A 22,300-nucleotide genomic window follows, 5' to 3' on the forward strand; every position below is an offset into this window, starting at 1 on the left:
TAATAAGAACAAATGATATAGGAGAATGAGATGATGTATTAATATTTTTATTTATAACAACAACAAATGATACAGGAGAATGAGATGATGTATTAATAACAAACAAATGATATTGGAGAATGAGATGATGTATTAATATTAATAACAACAACAAATTATATAGGAGAATTAGATGTATTAATATTAATAACAACAAATGATATAGGAGAATGAGATGATGTATTGTTACTAACAACAATTGATATAGAATGAGATGATGTATTAATATTATTATTTTTAATAACAAACAACAAATGATATAGGAAAATAAGATGTATTAATAACAAACAAATGATATAGGAACATGAGATGATGTATTAATATTATTAATAACAACAAATGACATAGGAGAATGAGATAATGTATTAATATTATTAATAACAACAAATGACATAGGACAATGAGATGATGTATTAATATTTTTATTAATAACAACAACAAATGATATAGGAGAATGAGATGATGTATTAATAATAACAAACACATGATATTGGAGAATGAGATTGTGTTAATATTAATAACAACAAATGATAGGAGAATTAGATTATGTATTACTATTAATAACAACAACAAATGATATAGGAGAATGAGATGATGTATTAATATTATTATTATTAATAACAAACAACAAATGATATAGGAGAATGAGATGTATTAATATTAATAACAAACAAATGATATAGGAGAATGAGATGATGTATTAATATTATTAATAACAACAAATGATATAGGAAAATGAGATGATGTATTAATATTATTAATAACAACAAATATAGGAGAATGAGATGATGTATTAATATTTTTATTAATAACAACAACAAATGTTATAGGAGAATGAGATAATGTATTAATATTTTTATTAATAACAACAAATGATATAGGAGAATGAGATGATGTATTAATAATAAACAAATGATATAGGAGAATGAGATGATGTATTAATAATATTATTAACAACAACAAATGATATAGGAGAATGAGATGATGTATTAATATTATTATTAATAACAAATTATATAGGAGAATGAGATTATGTATTATTATTATTAATGTCACCTTGTTGCTGAAAACAAGGTTTAAAAAGTGACAAACACAAAAGTTGATGAAATGGGAAAAGTGTGGACTTGCTTCCTCTGTGGTGTTCAGCGGGTGAAAAATTAAACTTGCTTTAGCGCCACCTATGGGTGAAAGTTATCGTCACACCATATAAGGAGTTTCCATATCATGTCCAAGTGTTTGTTTAATTGACTGTTCCTCTTCGGTCATAGTTATACTTGGATGCCAATCAAGAAGAATGCGTGTGATTGGTTGTCACTGTGAGCGCACTAACAAAACAGGAAGTTATGGTTCAGTGGGAGACATTTCGCACGATAGTGAACTTTTTGAAAAGTATCTGATTGTAGAAACGTAGACAAACTTGAAGACATTTGTGATGAAAAGAAATTTATTGTCCTAGTAAAACAAAGTCTTCTAATGATTTGCTAGAAGTGTAAAAACATTGGTCATGTGCCGCAAGGCTAATACTAAGTCCTCCATCTAAAGCCAAGCAAGGAAGTTAAAGAGGATTACCTTTAAAAGCCACATCACCAGATATATTCTTCTGAGGACATCAGGTGAGCTGCAGGGCAGGTGGAGGTGTGCTAGAAGAACTGTCCTGGTCCACAGGTGCGTCCGGGACATGAGGAGCGCCAGCAGGACTTTCAGCATTGAGGTTCTTGTTGGTGGCGTCCAGGACAGGAGCTTTCACAGACTGACATGTTGCAGCGTCTGAAGAGTCAGGAGCACCTGCATCTGACACAAGGTGAGGAACACTCCTGTCACTGCACCTACCACCAGGACTACTAACTTCTACATTTTCCCAAAATTCCAGGAATTCCGTAATACCATTTCTCAATGAAAAATGTTACTACTTCAACATGTCCCGACATATTTGAAAAATTCCAACACCAACTCATCCAGAACATTCAAATGTTTGAGCATTTTCCAAAAAAATTCCCTCTTTTCCCCAAATGTCGATGAAATTCCCATTAAAAAGAATGGGACATTTAACAAACTTCCACAATTCCCACATTTTTCAACCGATTCGAACCATTCCACCTTCAACACACTCAACTCATCCTGGAAATTCAAACTACCATTTTTCCACGTTCAACAAAATTTCAAGAATTCCTGTTTTTTTCTAAACTTATTTCCAACCTTTTGTAGTGCGATGACTCCTTTCACATTTTTCAAACCATTTCAACTGTTCCACTGTCAAAACATTCCTCTCAGTCAGGACATAAAACCAAGTTGGTTTAAGGACTTGAAAAATTCCAGTTTTTTCCAAAATTCCAATTTTCAATTAAAAATGTTTCTACTTCAACATTTCTTGACTGATTTAAACAATTCCAACACCAACCAATACAGCTCATATTGGACATTCATGCTCCTAATATATATATTTTTAATTCCTCTTTTCCCCAAATTTCCAGGAAATTTCCATTAAAAAGAATGGGACATTTTTCAAAGTTCCACAATTCACACATTTTCCCAAACCATTGCACCTTCAAAATATTCAATTCATCCTGGAAATTCAAACTACCATTTTTCAAAGTTCCTACTTTTCCTGAAATTCCCAAATTTCCAGGAAGTACCCGTTGAAATGAATGGGACATTTTTTCAAGTTGCACAATTCCCACGTTTTTCAACCTATTCAAACCATTCCAACATCAACACATTCCACTCACTCTGGACATTCAAACTAACACTTTCCCAAGTTCCAAACCAAATTCCCGTTTTTCCTGGAAATTAAAACTCTTCAACATTCAAACTATTCTTACATTCATACTACATTCTGCATTGGAGCATTCACACCTCAACTAGAAGTGGTATGACACCGGGTACATTCATACCTGTTTCCATGACAGGAAGTGGTATGACACCTGGTACATTCATACCGGTTTCCATGACAGGAAGTGGTATGACACCGGGTACATTCATACCTGTTTCCATGACAGGAAGTGGTATGACACCTGGTACATTCATACCTGTTTCCATGGGCGTGAGCTTGTCTTCCTCCTCGCCGTCTGACGCAGAGTTAGCAGTGTTGCTTTGCTTTGCAGACATTTCTTCTTCTTCGTCTTCCTCTTCTTGTTTCTTGTGAGCCACCTCCGCCGCCGCACGTTCCTTCTCCTCCAGCCGCCGTTTGGCAGCCTCGTCGGCAGCCGCCATCTCTGCCGCCAGCTTGTCCATGTCCACCTCGATCTTCTGACTGCACAGCTGTTAGCATGTAGCACGTTAGCATCTGACGGCTTTTCTGCTGATTGCTACTAACTTCCTCTGAAAGGCTGAACTGGACTGGACTTCAACTCTACTCACAGCGTGTTATTTTTGCAGGAATAGGCAATACACTGAAAAACTCTTCAAAAAAGCATTAAGTAATGGGTCAAAGATCAAATGTTGCTAGAAATAACAGACAAAGATTTGTCTTTAAAAGAGCTAGCATTAGCTTGTAGCTAGTTTTAGCTGATAGCTAACATTAGCTTAGAGCTAACACTAGCTTGTAGCCAGCATTAACTTGTAGCCACCATTAGCTTGTAGCCAGCATTAGCTTATAGCTAGCTTTAGCTTGTAGCCAGCATTAGCTTGTAGCTAGCTTTAACTTGTAGCCAGCATTAGCTTAGAGCTAACATTTGCATGTAGCCAGCATTAGCTTATAGCCAGCATTAGCTTCTAGCTAACTTTAACTTAGAGCTAGCACTAGCTTGTAGCCAGCATTAACATGTAGCCACCATTAGCTTGTAGCCAGCATAATCTTATAGCTAACTTCAGCTTAGAGCTAACACTAGCTTGTAGCCAGCATTAGCTTGTAGCCACCATTAGCTTGTAGCCAGCATTAGCTTATAGCTTACTTTAGCTTCGAGCTAACACTAGCTTGTAGCCAGCATTAACTTGTAGCCACCATTAGCTTGTAGCCAGCATTAGCTTATAGCTATCTTTAACATAGAGCTAACATTTGCGTGTAGCCAGCATTAGCTTGTAGATAGCAGTAGCTTATAGCTAGCTTTAGCTTAGAGCCAGCATTAGCTTGTAGATAGCATTAGCTCATAGCCAGCATTAGCTCATAGCCAGCATTAGCTTGTAGCCAGCATTAGCTTAGAGCTAACATTAGCTTGTAGCCAGCATTAGCTTATAGCTAGCTTTAGCTTAAAGCTAACACTAGCTTGTAGCCAACATTAGCTTGTAGCCAGCATTAGCTTGTGGCTAGCTTTAACTTAGAGCTAACATTTGCGTTTTGCCAGCATTAGCTTGTAGATAGCATTAGCTTATAGCCAGCATTAGCTTATAGCTAGCTTTAGTTTATAGCTAACATTTGCTTGTAGACAGCATTAGCTTGTAGATAGCATTAGCTTGTAGCCAGCATTAGCTTGTAGCCAGCGTTAGCTTATAGCCAGCGTTAGCTTAGAGCTAACATTTGCGTGTAGCCAGCATTAGCTTGTAGGCAGCATTAGCTTGTAGCTAGCTTTAGCTTATAGCAGGATGTCCAAACTACGGCCCACGGGACAAGTGCAGTATATTAATATGTTTATATTATTGAAATATAATATATTTGACACTAGTAAAACATTACAATTGTTATATTTGTATAAACGTTCATTGTTAATACAATGTTCATAAGTTACGCTGTATTATAAAAGTAATATTTGACACTAGTAAACATTACAATTGCTCCATTAAAATAACCTTTCATAGTAATACTAATTTTAAATTATACATTAGTGTATTGGAAGTATTTTGATGTATTTGTCAAAATGTCCTAATAATGACCATGTTAGAAAGAAAGTAGTGTTATGACTGCAGTAAAATGTACCCGCTTGAGTTCCGTGTTGAAGGAGTCTGTGGTCTCCAAAAAGCGTCTTTTCTTATCTTGATGACGGTCCTCGATTTGCAGAAGCTCCGCCTCCAGCTTTCTCTGTAAATGTACAACATGCTAGTATTCATGTAGTGTATTATTAAGTATTAGATGTGAATACACATGTCAGAAGAAGTAAAAGTACAACATGCTAGTATTCATGTAGTATAGTATTAAGTATTAGATGTGAAGTAGTAAAAGTACAACATGCTAACTAAACTCAGATCAGAAATGTTCTATTAGAACTTTAGGTTAATGATATTCATGTTCATGATGTTCATGATGTTCATGTCGTTCATGACGTTTATGATGTTCATGTTGTTAATGTTGTTCACGACGTTCATGTTGTTCATGACGTTCATGTTGTTCATGATGTTCATGATTAGAGATGTCCGATAATATCGGTCTGCCGATATTATCGGCCGATAAATGCGTTAAAATGTAATATCGGAAATTATCGGTATCGTTTTTTTTATTATCAGTATCGTTTTTTTAAAAAGTTTTTTTTATATTAAATCCACATAAAAAACACAAGATACACTTACAATTAGTGCACCAACCCAAAAAACCTCCCTCCCCCATTTACACTCATTCACACAAAAGGGTTGTTTCTTTCTGTTATTAATATTCTGGTTCCTACATTATATATCAATATGTATCAATACAGTCTGCAAGGGATACAGTCCGTAAGCACACATGATTGTGCGTGCTGCTGGTCCACTAATAATACTAACCTTTAACAGTTAATTTTACAAATTTTCATTAATTACTAGTTTCTATGTAACTGTTTTTATATTGTTTTACTTTCTTTTTTATTCAAGAAAATGTTTTTAATTTATTTATTTTATTTGATTCATTTTTTTAAAAAGTACCTTATCTTCACCATATCTGGTTGTCCAAATTAGGCATAATAATGTGTTAATTCCACGACTGTATATATCGGTTGATATCGGTATCGGTTGATATCGGTAATTAAAGAGTTGGACAATATCGGCATATCGGATATCGGCAAAAAGCCATTATCGGACATCTCTATTCATGATGTTCATGTTGTTCATGATGTTCATGTTATATATGATGTTCATATTATTCATGATGTTCATGTTATTCATGATGTTCATGACGTTCATGTTCTTCATGACGTTCATGTTCTTCATGACGTTCATGTTCTTCATGACGTTCATGTTCTTCATGACGTTCATGTTCATGTTATTCATGACGTTCATGTTATTCATGATGTTCATGTTGTTCATGATGTTCATGTTATTCATGATGTTCATGACGTTCATGTTCTTCATGACGTTCATGTTCTTCATGACGTTCATGTTCATGTTATTCATGACGTTCATGTTCTTCATGACGTTCATGTTCATGTTATTCATGACGTTCATGTTGTTCATGTTATTCATGATGTTCATGTTATTCATGATGTTCATGACGTTCATGTTCTTCATGACGTTCATGTTCATGTTATTCATGACGTTCATGTTGTTCATGTTATTCATGATGTTCATGTTGTTCATGATGTTCATGTTATTCATGATGTTCATGTTGTTCATGATGTTCATGTTATTCATGATGTTCATGTTATTCATGATGTTCATGACGTTCATGTTCTTCATGACGTTCATGTTCTTCATGACGTTCATGTTCTTCATGACGTTCATGTTCATGTTATTCATGACGTTCATGTTATTCATGATGTTCATGTTGTTCATGATGTTCATGTTATTCATGATGTTCATGACGTTCATGTTCTTCATGACGTTCATGTTCTTCATGACGTTCATGTTCATGTTATTCATGACGTTCATGTTCATGTTATTCATGACGTTCATGTTCTTCATGACGTTCATGTTCTTCATGACGTTCATGTTGTTCATGATGTGAGTGTGTGACATCTACTGACCTGATGCACCATCAGAGACTGGACCTGCCTCTTCAAGACCTGCATGCGTGCAGTGGTCACCACAGAGCGCACGTCTGGCAACACGATCTCACTCAGGATGTCACTGATGAGTCTGTGGTTCCTCTGGAAGCGAGCAGCTGCCGTGTGCTTGACAGAGAAGCCATCGTCGTAGTCTGCACAACACCAAGACTTACATCTCCTTCTAGTCTGGACTTGTAATTATCATGCATTACATACTATACATTAGGGCTGCAACAACTAATCGACTAGATCGATTAAAATCGATTATAAAAATAGTTGGCGATTAATTTAGTCATCGATTCGTTGGATCTATGCTATGCACATGCGCAGAGGCTACTTTTTTTTTTTTTTTTTATAAATCTTTATTTATAAACTGCAACATTTACAAACAGCTGAGAAACAATCAAAATAAGTATGGTGCCAGTATGCTGTTTTTTTCAATACAATACTGGAAAGGATAGAAATGTAGTTTGTCTCTTTTATCCGATTATTAATCGATTAATCGAATTAATAATCAACAGATTAATCGATTATCAAATTAGTTGTTAGTTGCAGCCCTACTATATATTACCTTTTGCATTATATTAATTTATATTATGTGTTGTCAACTTTGTACTTTTTTTTTATGTCATTGCCTGAAATAAATAAATAAATGAAAATGAAAAAATAAAATAAAACGAAAAGACTTGTAAAAGAACTTGCCATCAGGGTCCTCAGCAGGCTGAATGCTCATGTAGGGTTCTCCCTTGTCGATACGACTCTGCCTCTGTCTGCTCTCCTCCTCCATGGCTGCCTCAGCACGGTTCTTGGCATTAACGTACGCCAAGTAGGCAGGAGAGTTGTGGTAGGCCTTCATGGAGTCATTGTACTCGATCTAGCAACCACATGACACGACTAATGTAGCACATGATATCAGTTGATTTGAAGACTAATGTAGCACATGATATCAGTTGATTTGAAGACTAATGTATGACATGATATCAGTTGATTTGAAGACTAATGTAGCACATGCTATCAGTTGATTTGAAGACTAATGTAGCACATATCAGTTGATTTGAAAACTAATGTAGCACATGATATCAGTTGATTTGAAGACTAATGTAGCACATGATATCAGTCGATTTGAAGACTAATGTAGCACATGATATCAGTTGATTTGAAGACGAATGTAGCACATGATATAAGTTGATTTTAAAACTAATGTAGCACATGATATCAGTTGAAAACTAATGTAGCACATGATATTAGTTGATTTGAAGACTAATGTAGCACATGATATCAGTTGATTTGAAGACTAATGTAGCACATGATATCAGTTGAAAACTAATGTATGACATGATATCAGTTGATTTGAAGACTAATGGAGCACATATCAGTTGATTTGAAGACTAATGGAGCACATGATATCAGTTGAAGACTAATGTATGACATGATATCAGTTGATTTGAAAACTAATGTAGCACATATCAGTTGAAGACTAATGTAGCACATGATATCAGTTGATTTGAAGACTAATTTAGCACATATCAGTTGATTTGAAGACTAATGTAGCACATATCAGTTGAAGACTAATGTAACACATGATATCAGTTGAAGACTAATGTAGCACATGATATCAGTTGATTTGAAGACTAATGTAGCACATGATATCAGTTGACGACTAAAGTAGCACATGATATCAGTTGATTTGAAGACTAATGTAGCACATGATATCAGTTGATTTGAAGACTAATGTAGCACATGATATCAGTTGATTTGAAGACTAATGTAGCACATGATATCAGTGGATTTGAAAACTAATGTAGCACATATCAGTTGATTTGAAGACTAATGTAGCACATGATATCAGTTGATTTGAAAACTAATGTAGCACATGATATCAGTTGATTTGAAAACTAATGTAGCACATGATATCAGTTGAAAACTAATGTAGCACATGATATCAGTTGATTTGAAAACTAATGTAGCACATGATATCAGTTGAAAACTAATGTAGCACATATTAGTTGATTTGAAGACTAATATAGCACATATCAGTTCATTTGAAGACTAATGTAGCACATGATATCAGTTGATTTGAAGACTAATGTAGCACATGATATCAGTTGAAAACTAATGTATGACATGATATCAGTTGATTTGAAGACTAATGGAGCACATATCAGTTGATTTGAAGACTAATGTAGCACATGATATCAGTTGATTTAAAGACTAACGTAGCACATGATATCAGTTGATTTGAAGACTAACGTAGCACATGATATCAGTTGATTTGAAGACTAATGTAGCACATATCAGTTGATTTGAAAACTAATGTAGCACATGATATCAGTTGAAGACTAATGTAGCACATTATATCAGTTTATTTGAAGACTAATGTAGCACATATCAGTTGATTTGAAAACTAATGTAGCATATGATATCAGTTGAAAACTAATGTAGCACATGATATCAGTTGATTTGAAGACTAATGTAGCACATGATATCAGTTGAAGACTAATGTAGCACATGATATCAGTTGAAGACTAATGTAGCACATGATATCAGTTGATTTGAAGACTAATGTAGCACATGATATCAGTTGATTTGAAGACTAATGTAGCACATATCAGTTGATTTGACGACTAATGTAGCACATGATATCAGTTGATTTGAAGACTAATGTAGCACATGATATCAGTTGATTTGAAGACTAATGTACCACATGATATCAGTTGATTTGAAGACTAATGTAGCACGTGATATCAGTTGAAGACTAATGTAGCACATGATATCAGTTGATTTGAAGACTAATGTATGACATATCAGTTGAAGACAAATATATGACATATCAGTTGAAGACAAATGTATGACATGATATCAGTTGAAGACAAATGTATGAGATGATATCAGTTGAAGACAGATGTATGACATGATATCAGTTGAAGAAGAATGTATGACATGATATCAGTTGAAGACAAATGTATGACATATCAGTTGAAGACAAATGTATTACATTGTATCAGTTGAAGATAAATGTATGACATGATATCAGTTGAAGGAGAATGTATAACATATCAGTTGAAGACAAATGTATGACATATTAGTTGAAGAAGAATGTATAACATGATATCAGTTGAAGACAAATGTATGAAATGATATCAGTTGAAGAAGAATGTATGACATGATATCAGTTGAAGAAGAATGTATGACATGATATCAGTTGATTTGATGATAAAAGGTTACCTTCTCAGCCTCATACTCGTTGAGGTAATCCTGCTTCTCTTCATCAGTCAGGTCTCTCCACATGCCACCAATGATCTTGCCGATCTCCCACAACTTGAGGTCGGGGTTGGAGGCCTTGACTTGGTCCCACACCTTGTCAGGTGCACACATGACACGGGTGTCACTGCATGACACGGGTGTCACTGCATGACACGGGTGTCACTCACAAAACCACATGTTGCTTTACTTATAGAGAAATCAACTCAGTCCATACTGGAGATCGACTGATACGGGCTGTCAGTGCGATAACGATACCGATTATTAGTGGTCAAGGATAAGCGATATTTGGATAAGCAGTAAAAGTTATTTAAAGATGAATATTACTACAAGGTTAAGGTTGCTTCTCTTTCTTCCCCTTCATTTTTCTGCATTCTTTCGTATCTCAAGTTATCATTACGTATATGTATTGTTGCATTTGAACAATTGTATTGTTGATAATAAAGGTAAAGTACTGGTATTGTTTATTATCAATAGCACTATTTCTATTGGTATTCATATTGCTCCATTTTTAGTGTAATGCTCATTGTCATTTCTGTATTTTTTTTTTTTAAATTTTCGCTAACTGCTTATTTGCTATTACTTTTACCATCATATTTGTACATGTCGTATTTGCTGATGTTGCTCTGTTGTTGTTGCTGTTGTTGTTTTTGTCTCTCTGTCTAATCCCCCTCTTGTCCCCACAATTCCCCCCTCTGTCTTCCTTTTTCTCTTTCTATCCCCTCCTGCTCCGGCCCGGCTGCACCAAATGATAATATAAATACATTTAATAAAGTCAAAATACAAGTAAGGCAACAAGAGAAGTATCCTACACTTCTCTTTTGTAAAGTAAATCTGAACAGCCGATATGGGCATCTACATCTGCTATATGATTTGCCCGAGAAGCTGGGCAGGACATTATAAAAAAAAAAAAAAAAAAAAAAAGATGAATATTATATGTTAGTAAACATCTGGACAAAGTTATTAAATAGTTTTTTTTAACATTATGTAGGAAAGGTGGGAGCGCGGTAATGTTTGATGTTGTGTTTAATTGATCATCAAACATCTGAGGAACATTTTATTTCATGACATTTGTCTACATCACAATAACTCACCATTGATTGTAATGTTTCCTCATTTTAGAAGTCATGTCAGAATGTTATTTTTTATGTAGGTGAATTTGTGACTTTATTACGAAAGGGTTTTTTTGACACTGAATTTATGTAACCGATATTTTTGCATTGAATCTTGTGAACTGATTTTTTTACACTGAATTTTAAAACACTTTTGGACTGAATTTTAAAACACTATTTTTATACACTGAATTTTAAAACACTATTTTTATACACTGAATTTTAAAACACTATTTTATACACTGAATTTTGAAACAGATTTTTTACAATGAATTTTAAAACACTATTTCATTTTATATTGTGTGGTTTTCGTCCTGGTCGTGGAACTGTGGACCAGCTCTATACTCTCGGCAAGGTCCTTGGGGGTGCATGGGAGTTTGCCCAACCAGTCTACATGTGTTTTGTGGACTTGGAGAAGGCATTCGACCGTGTACCCCGGGAAGACCTGTGGGGAGTGCTCAGAGAGTATGGGGTAACGGACTGTCTTATTGTGGCGGTCCGCTCCCTGTATAATCAGTGTCAGAGCTTGGTCCGCATTGCCGGCAGTAAGTCGGACCCGTTTCCAGTGAGGTTGGACTCCGCCAAGGCTGCCCTTTGTCACCGATTCTGTTTATAACCTTTATGAACAGAATTTCTAGGCGCAGTTAGGGCGTTGAGGGTATCTGGTTTGGTGGCTGCAGGATTAGGTCTCTCCTATTTGCAGATGATGTGGTCCTGATGGCTTCATCTGGCCAAGACCTTCAGCTCTCACTGGATCGGTTCGCAGCAGAGTGTGAAGCGACTGGGATGGGAATCAGCACCTTCAAGTCTGAGTCCAAGGTTCTCGCCCGGAAAAGGGTGGAGTGCCATCTCCAGGTTGGGGAGGAGATCTTGCTCCAAGTGGAGGAGTTCAAGTACCTCAGAGTCTTGTTCACGAGTGAAGGAAGAGTGGATCGTGAGATCGACAGGCGGATCGGTACGGCGTCTTCAGTAATGCGGACGCTGTATCGATCTGGTGTAGTGAAGAAGGAGCTGAGCCGGAAGGCAAAGCTCTCGATTTACAGGTCGATCTACGTTCCCATCCTCACCTATGGTCATGAGCTTTGGGTCATGACCGAAAGGACAAGATCACGGGTACAAGCGGCCGAAATGAGTTTCCTCCGCCGGGTGGCGGGGCTCTCCCTTAGAGATAGGGTGAGAAGCTCTGTCATCCGGGAGGAGCTCAAAGTAAAGCCGCTGCTCCTCCACATTGAGAGGAGCCAGATGAGGTGGTTCGTCTCCCTAGGGAGGTGTTTCGGGCACGTCCGACCGGTAGGAGGCCACGGGGAAGACCCAGGACACGTTGGGAAGGAGCTGGACGAAGTGGCTGGGGAGAGGGAAGTCTGGGCTTCCCTGCTTAGGCTGCTGCCCCCGCAACCTGACCTCGGATAAGCGGAAGAAGATGGATGGATGGATGGATTTTGTATACACTGAATTTTAAACACTTTTTATACACTGAATTTTAAAACACTATTTTTATACACTGAATTTTAAAACACTATTTTATACACTGAATTTTAAAACAGTTTGTATACACTGTTTTAAAACACTTTTTATACTTTATAAACTGATTTTTTAAACACTGATTTTTTATATACTGAATTTTAAAACACTGATTTTTTATACACTGAATTTTAAAACACTATTTTATACACTGCATTTTAAAACACTATTTTTATACACTGCATTTAAAAAAAAATCTGGCTCACAAAAGATTCAGTTGCATAAATTCGGTGTCAAAAAAAAGCTTTCGTAATAAAGACAAACTAACATCCATAGTTTTAAAATTTCTTAACAGATTAGTGCCACAATATACTTCAGACCTTTTTAAAAATCTACACCCCCACTGTTTACTGTATATTAAATATGCTTCACTGGTGAGTATTTGGCGAGCGCCGTTTTGTCCTAATGTCGGCGGTCCTTGAACTCACCGTAGTTTGTTTACATGTACAACTTTCTCCGACGCTGCCACAGAAAGACGTGTTTTATGCCACTTCTTCTTTGTCACGTTTTATGCTGTGCGTGAATGCACAAAAGTGAGCTTTGTTGATGTTATTGACTGCAAGCTAATTGACGCTAACATGCTATTTAGGCTAGCTGTATGTACATATTGCATCATTATGCCTTGTTTGTAGGTATATTTGAGCTCATTTCAATTCCTTATGTCCTCTGTGTATTTAATTTATATTTCCATGTCTCATGACACATTATCTGTATGTAATATTGGCTGCATTTCTGATAGTGGTTTGTGCGCCATGTTGTTCCAGACCACAGCAAACGTTACCCAGTTTGCAAAGATTGTAGTAAATCCATGAGAAGAAGACGTTTCCTTTAACTTGGACACAAACATCTATACCTTTGACCATTCTATGTCAGTCATTTCCAAGAGTTATCTCACCTTCTAAGTAGTATCTGATTTACTAATGTTTTCTAATGTTGTAAAAATGTGTAGAATAAATATTACATTTCAACATTTCTGTCAATGAAGAGTTGTGTCAGCCTTCATTATTACACTTATATATATATATTTTTTTGCGGCTCTAGACATGTTTTTTTGTATTTTCGGTCCAATATGGCTTTTTCAACATTTTGGGATTTCCGACCACTGGTCAAGTCTATCCATCCATCCATCCATCCATCCATTTTCTACCGCTTGTCCCTTTTGGAGTCGCAGGGGGTGCTGGAGCCTATCTCAGCTGCATTCGGGCGGAAGGCGGGGTACACCCTGGACAAGTCGCCACCTCATCACAGGGCCAACACAGATAGACAGACAACATTCACACTCACACACTAGGGCAAATTTAGTGTTGCCAATCAATCAAGTCAATTTTTTTTAATGTATTTTATATATTTATTCTTTTATTTTTTTAAATCAAACTTTAGTTACACTTTACTGTCCTTAGTTTTATCCTGTTTTAAATGTGTCTTAACTACTTTGTGAAACTTTTGTTTTTTGAAACGTGCTATATAAATAAAACGGATTGAATCATTTCTTCCTGGATGTTCCAGAAAGTATGAGAATGTGTGAGCTGCTGCCTGCTCTTCTTTACTTATATAATAATCTCATATTTTTCAAGATAAATACATTTTTAAGTATCTTTGGTCAACTTTCTACTAATGGACAATTATTATTAACAATAACTATTTGGTTAATATATTTTTTAAGTAACTTGTCAACGTTCTCCTAATGGACAATTATCATTAACAATAAATATTTGGTTAATATATTTTTAAGTATCTTTGGGTAACTTTCTCCTAATGGACAATAATTATTAACAATAAATATTTGGTTACTATATTTTAATATGTTTTTAATTGTATTTGGTCAACTTTCTCCTAATGGACCATTATTATTAACAATAAATAGTTGGTTAATATATTTTAAAGTATCTTTAGTCAACTTTCTCCTAATGGACAATTAACAAAAAATATTTTGTTAATATATTCTAACATGTCCTTCAAATAAATGCCTAATTCCACAGCCATACACCTTACAGTCATATAACTTGGTATAAATAAATGATAAATGGGTTATACTTGTATAGCGCTTTTCTACCTTCAAGGTACTCAAAGCGCTTTGACAGTATTTCCACATTTACCCATTCACACACACATTCACACACTGATGGCGGGAGCTGCCATGCAAGGCGCTAACCAGCAGCCATCAGAGGCAAAGGGTGAAGTGTCTTGCCCAAGGACACAACGGACGTGACTAGGAAGGTAGAAGGTGGGAATTGAACCCCAGTAACCAGCAACACTCCGATTGCTGGCACAGACACTCTACCAACTTCGCCATGTATGTGAAACATGCTTACTGTCAGCATGTTTACGTTAGCATGCTATCATTAAAGTGCTACTTTAGAGCTAATTTTGCAACTGTTTACCCTAGAGTCATATACAATTGTGCTCATACGTTTACATACCCTGGGAGAATTTATGATTTCTTGGCCATTCTTCAGAGAATATAAATGATAACACAAAAATCTTTCTTCCACTCATGCTTAATGGTTGTGTGGAACTATTTATTGGCAAACTGTGTTTACTCTTTTTAAATTAAAATGACAAAAGAAAGTATCCAAATGACCCTGATCAAAAGTTTACATACCCCAGTGATTTTGATCTGATAACATGCACAGAAGTTGACACAAAAAGGTTTGAATGGCTAATCAAGGTTCCAATCCTCACCTGTGACATGTTTGTTTGTAATTAGTGTGTGTGTATAAAAGGTCAGTGAGTTTCTGGGCTTCTGACAGACCATTGCATCTTGCATCCAGTGCTGCACAGATGTTTCTGGATTCTGAGTCATGGGGAAGGCAAAATAACCGTCAAAGGATCTGTGAGAAAAGGTAATTGAACTGCATAAAACAGGAAAGGGGTATAAAAATATATCAAAGGAATTGAGAATGCCAATCAGCAGTGTTCAAACGCTGATTAAGAGGTGGAAAATGAGGGTTTCAGGTAGACCAGCAAAGATTTCAGCCGCAACTGCCAGGAAAATTGTTTGAGATGCAAAGAAAAATCCACAAATAACTTCAGCTGAAATACAGGACTCTCTGAAAAATTGTGGTGTGGCTGTTTCAAGATGCACAATAAGGAGGCACTTGAAGAAAAATGGGCTGCATGGTCGAGTCGCCAGAAGAAAGCCATCACTCCAAATTACTTTGTTCCAGAAGTTTTGAGGCTTGTCTCTGTGCTGTTTGGCGTAATGTAAGCGGGATACTTTGTGACATTTGCGCAGAAATGGCTTTCTTCTGGCGACACTCGACCATGCAGCCCATTTTTCTTCAAGTGCCTCCTTATTGTGCATCTTGAAACAGCCACACCACAATTTTTCAGAGAGTCCTGTATTTCAGCTGAAGTTATTTGTGGATTTTTCTTTGCATCTCGAACAATTTTCCTGGCAGTTGTGGCTGAAATCTTTGCTGGTCTACCTGAATCCCTCATTTTCCACTTCTTAATCAGCGTTTGAACCCTGCTGATTGGCATTCTCAATTCCTTGGATATCTTTTTATACCCTTTTCCTGGTTTATGCAGTTCAATTACCGGTACCTTTTCTCACAGATCCTTTGACAATTCTTTTGCCTTCCCCATGACTCAGAATCCAGAAACATCTGTGCAGCCCTGGATGAAAGATGCAATGGTCGTCAGAAGCCCAGAAACTCACTGACCTTATATACACACACATTAATTACAAACAAACATGTCACAGGTGAGGATTGGAACCTTGATTAGCCATTCAAACCTGTTTGGGTCAACTTTTGAACTTTTGTGCATGTTATCAGATCAAAGTCACTGGGGTATATAAACTTTTGATCAGGGTCATTAGGGTACTTTCTTTTGTCATTTTGATTTAAAAAGAGTAAACACAGTTGTTTGCCAATAAATAGCTTCACACAACCATTAAGCATGAGTGGAAGAAAGGTTTTTGTGTTATAATTTATATTCTCTGAAGAATGGCCAATAAATCATAAATTCTCCCAGTATATGTAAACTTATGAGCACGACTGTAACTTGGTATGTGATGTGTGGGGGGGCGGGGTTTGGTGTTAGCGGGGGTGTATATTGTAGACCGGAAGAGTTAGGGATGCATGGGATTCTGGGTATTTGTTCTGTTGTGTTTATGTTATGTTACGGTGCGGATGTTCTCCCGAAATGTGTTTGTCATTCTTGTTTGGTGTAAGTTCACAGTGTGGCGCATATTTGTAACAGTGTTAAAGTTGTTTATACCGTCACCCTCGGTGTGACCTGTATGGCTGTTGACCAAGTATGTCTTACAGTCACTTACGTGTGTCTGCAGAAGCCTCATACAACATGTGACTGGGCCGGCACGCTGTTTGTATGGAGTAAAAGCGGACGCGACGACAGGTTGTAGAGGACGTTAAAGGCCTACTGAAATGAAATTTTCTTATTTAAACGGGGATAGCAGGTCCATTCTATGTGTCATACTTGATCATTTCGCGATATTGCCATATTTTTGCTAAAAGGATTTAGTACAGAACATCGACGATAAAGTTCGCAACTTTTGGTCGCTGATAAAAAAGCCTTGCCTGTACCGGAAGTAGCGTGACGTCACAGGTTGTGGAGCGCCTCACATCTGCACATTGTTTACAATCATTCCCACCAGCAGCGAGAGCGATTTGGACCGAGAAATTGACGATTACCCTTTTAATTTGAGCGAGGATGAAAGACTCGTGGATGAGGAAAGTGAGAGTGAAGGATTAGAGTGCAGTGCAGGACGCCAGGATGTACTGTATCTTTTTTCGCTCTGACCGTAACTTAGGTACAAGCTGGCTCATTGGATTCCACACTTTCTCCTTTTTCTATTGTGGATCACGGATTTGTATTTTAAACCACCTCGGATACTATATCCTCTTGAAAATGAGAGTCGAGAACGCGAAATGGACATTCACAGTGACTTTTATCTCCACGACAATACATCGGCGAAACACTTTAGCTACAGAGCTAACGTGATAGCATCGTGCTTAACTGCAGATAGAAACAGAAGAAACATGCCCCTGACTGGAAGGATAGACAGAAGATCAACAATACTACTATTACTTCTACTATCAGGAGACACCGAACTAAACACTGGACCTGTAACCACACGGTTAATGCTGTCCCGCCTGGCGAAGCCTAGCAATGCTGTTGCTAACAACGCCATTGATTCTAACTTAGCTACGGGACCTCGACAGAGCTATGCTAAAAACATTAGCTCTCCACCTACGCCAGCCCTCATTTGCTCATCACCACCCATGCTCACCTGCGTTCCAGCGATCGACGGCGCGACGGAGGACTTCACTACGATCATCGGTGCGGTCGGCGGCTAGCATCGGATAGCGCGTCTGCTATCCAACTCAAAGTCCTCCTGGTTGTGTTGCTGTAGCCAGGCGCTAATACACCGATCCCACCTACAGCTTTCTTCTTTGCTGTCTCCATTGTTCATTAAACAAATTGCAAAAGATTCACCAACACAGATGTCCAGAATACTGTGGAATTTTGCGATGAAAACAGGCGGCTTAAGCTGGCCACCGTGCTGTTCCATAATGTCTGCTACATTTATAAATAGTTGATTTATATAGGCTATATAAATCAACTATTTATAAATACACATTAGTAGGCTAAATGAACGTCTTTAACATATGTCTGCTACAATCCGTGACATCACGCACAAACGTCATCATACCGAGACGTTTTCAGCCGGATATTTCCCGGGAAATTTAAAATTGCACTTTATAAGTTAACCCGGCCGTATTGGCATGTGTTGCAATGTTAAGATTTCATCATTGATATATAAACTATCAGACTGCGTGGTCGGTAGTAGTGGGTTTCAGTAGGCCTTTAAAGACAGTGCTATCACGGCACGCCCTTAATATTGTTGTTCGGGTGAAAATCGGGACAATTTCGGGAGAATGGTTGCCCCGGGAGATTGTCGGGAGGGGCACTCAAATTCGGGAGTCTCCCGGAAAAATCAGGAGGGTTGGCAAGTATGTTGCTAGGGCGGGATAGCCATTCAAAGAAGGTGAATTCATTAAAAAGTGCATGTTAGATTTTTTAAAGAAATCTTTTCTTGCGGCCCAGCCTCACCCAGTTTCTGCATCCAGAGGCCCCCAGGTAAATTGAGTTTGAGACCCCTGCCCTAGAGTCATACAACTTGCTATGTGACACTTGTTAACTGTTAGTGTGCTAGTATACTAACATTAACATGCTAACTTCACGTTTTTTTCTCTAATTAGACAGCCATACACCCTACAGTCATATAACTTGGTATGTGAAACCTGCTAACTGTTAGCATGTTAATGTTAGCATGCTATCATTAAAGTGTTAGCTAATTTTAAAACCGTTTACCCTAGAATCATACTTTGGTATAAGACACTTGTTAACTTTTAATATTCTAGCATGCTAACCTTTTTGCTAACTTTAGACAGCCATACATCTTACAGTCTAACAACTTGGTATGTGATACATGCTAACGTTAGCTTGCTAGCATGCTAAAATTAGCATGCTAACTTTTTGAGCTAGTTTTGCAACCGTTTACTCCAGAGTCATGTAACTTGGTACGTGACACTTGTATACTGTTAGCATGCAAACGATAGCATGCTAGCAAGCTAACTTAAGCTCGCTAACATTTTCATCTAATTCTACACTTTTTTTTCTATTTCCGCAGCCATACACCTTTGAGTCATATAACTTGGTATATGAAACATGTTGACCGTTATCATGCTATCGTTAGCACACATGCTAAGCGTTAGCATTTTAAAGTGTGCATGCTAACAGTTTAGGCTAGCTCTGTAGCTCATTTTGTACAGTTACACCTACAACTCACGGATTCGGACACTCGGCACCATCTTGAAAGCACGCCGGCTTCCGGCGACCCCCGGCCAGAGGCCCATCAAACTTTCCGCTGGAATTTTCCAGTTATAATTCATTTAAATACAAAATACTGGTATCATGAGTGTATATATTCTATCTGCTGACGGAGTTGGTCTGTCAAAATGCCAAATATGGGTGCCAACAATCAGTCGATCTCTAGTACATACGACTTTGGGTACTTAGAAAAGCGCTATATAAATCCCAGGTATTATTATTATTATGTTGTTTAGGTAAGGGTGAAAAAAAATAATGCAGAGCATAACAATAATAACTTGTTCTAATGAATAAGCATATACGTTCAATAAAACAAGTGCAGGGGAAAAAAAGCCAGCAGGATGAATATGGCCTCCTTCCAGGTGGGACGCAGGTGAAGACCTCACTGGCTGGCACCTGTAACCTTTGACCTTTGACCTGATGAAGGGACAAGCAGTAAAAGCAGACACCTTGGATGGGTGTCTTACCTTCCTGCTTACCTTCCGGCTGTAACGCATGTAAGGCATCAGCGGTTTGTCTGGAGGTTTGGGAGGCTTTGGGACTGTGATGCCCGACAGGTTCTGTGGGGAGGGGACACAAGGTGTGAATGCGCGTACATTACACTGTAGAGAAACTGCTTTTCAAAGTAAAAGTACATTTGTATCGCTTCCCCAAAATATGCTAATTCAGTAACTCATCATGCTTTTACTGTGAAAGGGAAAGGTTTTCTTTCCTGTCCTGTCTCAAACAAGTGACACCAGTCATGGTAACACTAATTTATGTTGTGTGTGCCTTACTTCTCATCATGCTTTTACTGTTAAAGGTATTATTTCCTGTCTTGTCCCAAACAAGTGACATCACAGTCATGGTTACACATATTTATGTTGTGTGTGCCTTGTGCATCATGCTTTTACTGTGAAAGGGAACATACCAACATACGTATGTTGTGTTAGGCCACACCCCCTTGTTCTGTGTAGCAGGTGTGGAGGAGCGATGGCATACATGACCAAGCAGCCAGTGAATGGCACTACTTACTTTGGTCACCTAACGATTCGATCGGATTCCTGGGGGCGAGGATTCGACTCAGAATCGATTCAAACCTGATTCAAACAGATTCTCACAATGTTTTTAGTTGGTACAATATTTACAATAAAATGTTTTCAAAACAGTTTGCAGGGTAGGAAAGCTCCTTTTTGGTAGCCAAAAAATATTTATAAAAAAGATTGTTATAGAAAATAATGCATTTTCAATTGATTTTTGAAAACATGAATCGATTTAGAACCAGAATGAATAAGAATCATGATTCGGATGTGCTACTCTTGATTTTAGGAGAGGACAATGACATATATGCCCTTCAACTTCATATACATTTAATTATGCTTGGTGTTCCTACTTGTACTCCATGTTATTTGCACATGTAAGCATGAACTAGACCATGGAGATATATTCAAGTTTATCAATATATCCCGCATACTTTTTGCCTCAAGGAGCTTCGGTAGCTTGTGCCCTCCTCCTTATTTCCTTAGCGGTGCACCTAGCAAAACATGACGCTAACGAGAACGAGTCGTTTGTTCCAAAGAAAAGTGTCAGTGGTTTGGTTTTGCGGCAACAGCCGTGGAACAAATCGATGCGCGCTGCAAAGTTTGATGAAAAAAAAGCAGCAGCACGACAAACTTTTTCCAGCATGTGAAACTGAAGCCGAGTGCGGGGAATGCAAGTGTTGACCAGGTGAATAAGAACATGACAACAACAAACTAGCTGAAAAGCAGCTCCATGTACACAAGGTATGTATGATGATACATGTCAGTGAACCTGGTAGCTGCTGTCTTACTTGCTAGCATTAGCTTGTAGCTAGCATTAGCTATTTGCTAGTTTTTCCAAGCAAGATTGTGAAAAGAGTGAGTGTGAAGGACAATGCTGAGAAGAAGAAACAAATTATATTCATTCAATTAAAGAAAGGAGGAAGAACAAAGTTGCGACCAACTAGTATTAGCACCAGCTGGTACTGACTAGTATTAGCAACAACTAGTATTAAGACCAGCTGGTACTGACTAATATTTTCACCAGGTTGTACTGACTTGTACAAGCACCAACTGGTACTGACTAGTAGGGAGCACCAACTGGTACTGACCGGTAGGGAGCACCAACTGGTTCTGACCATTAGGAGCACCAACTACTATTAACACCAGCTGGTACTGACTAATATTAGAACCAACTGGTATTAGCACCAGCTGGTACTGACTAGTAGGAGCACCAGCTGGTGCTGACTAGTAGTAGCACCAGCTGGTGCTGACTAGTAGTAGCACCAACTGGTGCTGACTAGTAGTAGCACCAACTACTATTAACACCAGCTGGTACTGACTATTAGGAGCACAAACTGGTATTAGCACCAGCTGGTACTGACTTGTAGGAGCACCAGCTGGTACCGACAAGTAGGAGCACCAGCTGGTACCGACTAGTAGGAACAACAGCTGGTACTGACTAGTAGGAGCACCAACTACTATTACCACCAACTGGTTCTGACTAGTAGGAGCACCAACTAGTATTAGCACCAGCTGGTACTGACTTGTAGGAGCACCAGCTGGTGCTGACTAGTAGACGCACCAACTACTATTAACACCAGCTGGTACTGACTAATATTAGCACCAACTGGTTCTGACTAGTAGGAGCACCAACTACTATTAGCACCAGCTGGTACTGACTATT

The 22,300-nt window shown here is 37.8% G+C and overlaps 1 protein-coding gene across 4 annotated transcripts in view; it reads right to left on the reverse strand.

Moving 5' to 3' along the window:
• Positions 1-955: 955 nt before the first annotated feature.
• Positions 956-22,300, reverse strand: part of smarce1 (SWI/SNF related, matrix associated, actin dependent regulator of chromatin, subfamily e, member 1) — a 55,501-nt gene continuing 34,156 nt past the window's right edge. The window contains exons 5-12 of one of the 4 annotated variants that reach the window (XM_062050603.1): positions 20,083-20,175; positions 10,086-10,217; positions 7,563-7,734; positions 6,840-7,012; positions 4,889-4,990; positions 3,066-3,297; positions 1,609-1,830; positions 956-1,217 (exon numbers count right to left, since the gene is read on the reverse strand). In XM_062050603.1, coding sequence (XP_061906587.1) covers positions 1,649-1,830; positions 3,066-3,297; positions 4,889-4,990; positions 6,840-7,012; positions 7,563-7,734; positions 10,086-10,217; positions 20,083-20,175 — 1,086 coding nt within the window. In that variant the 3' untranslated portion in view covers positions 956-1,217; positions 1,609-1,648. Of the gene's footprint in view, positions 1,218-1,447; positions 1,831-3,065; positions 3,298-4,888; positions 4,991-6,839; positions 7,013-7,562; positions 7,735-10,085; positions 10,218-20,082; positions 20,176-22,300 lie in introns of those variants that run through there. The other 3 variants (XM_062050604.1, XM_062050606.1, XM_062050602.1) reach the window with 3 other exon arrangements.

This window comes from Entelurus aequoreus, linkage group LG06 (genome assembly GCF_033978785.1).
Source record: "Entelurus aequoreus isolate RoL-2023_Sb linkage group LG06, RoL_Eaeq_v1.1, whole genome shotgun sequence".
In the NCBI taxonomy this organism is placed as follows: Eukaryota; Metazoa; Chordata; class Actinopteri; order Syngnathiformes; family Syngnathidae; genus Entelurus; species Entelurus aequoreus.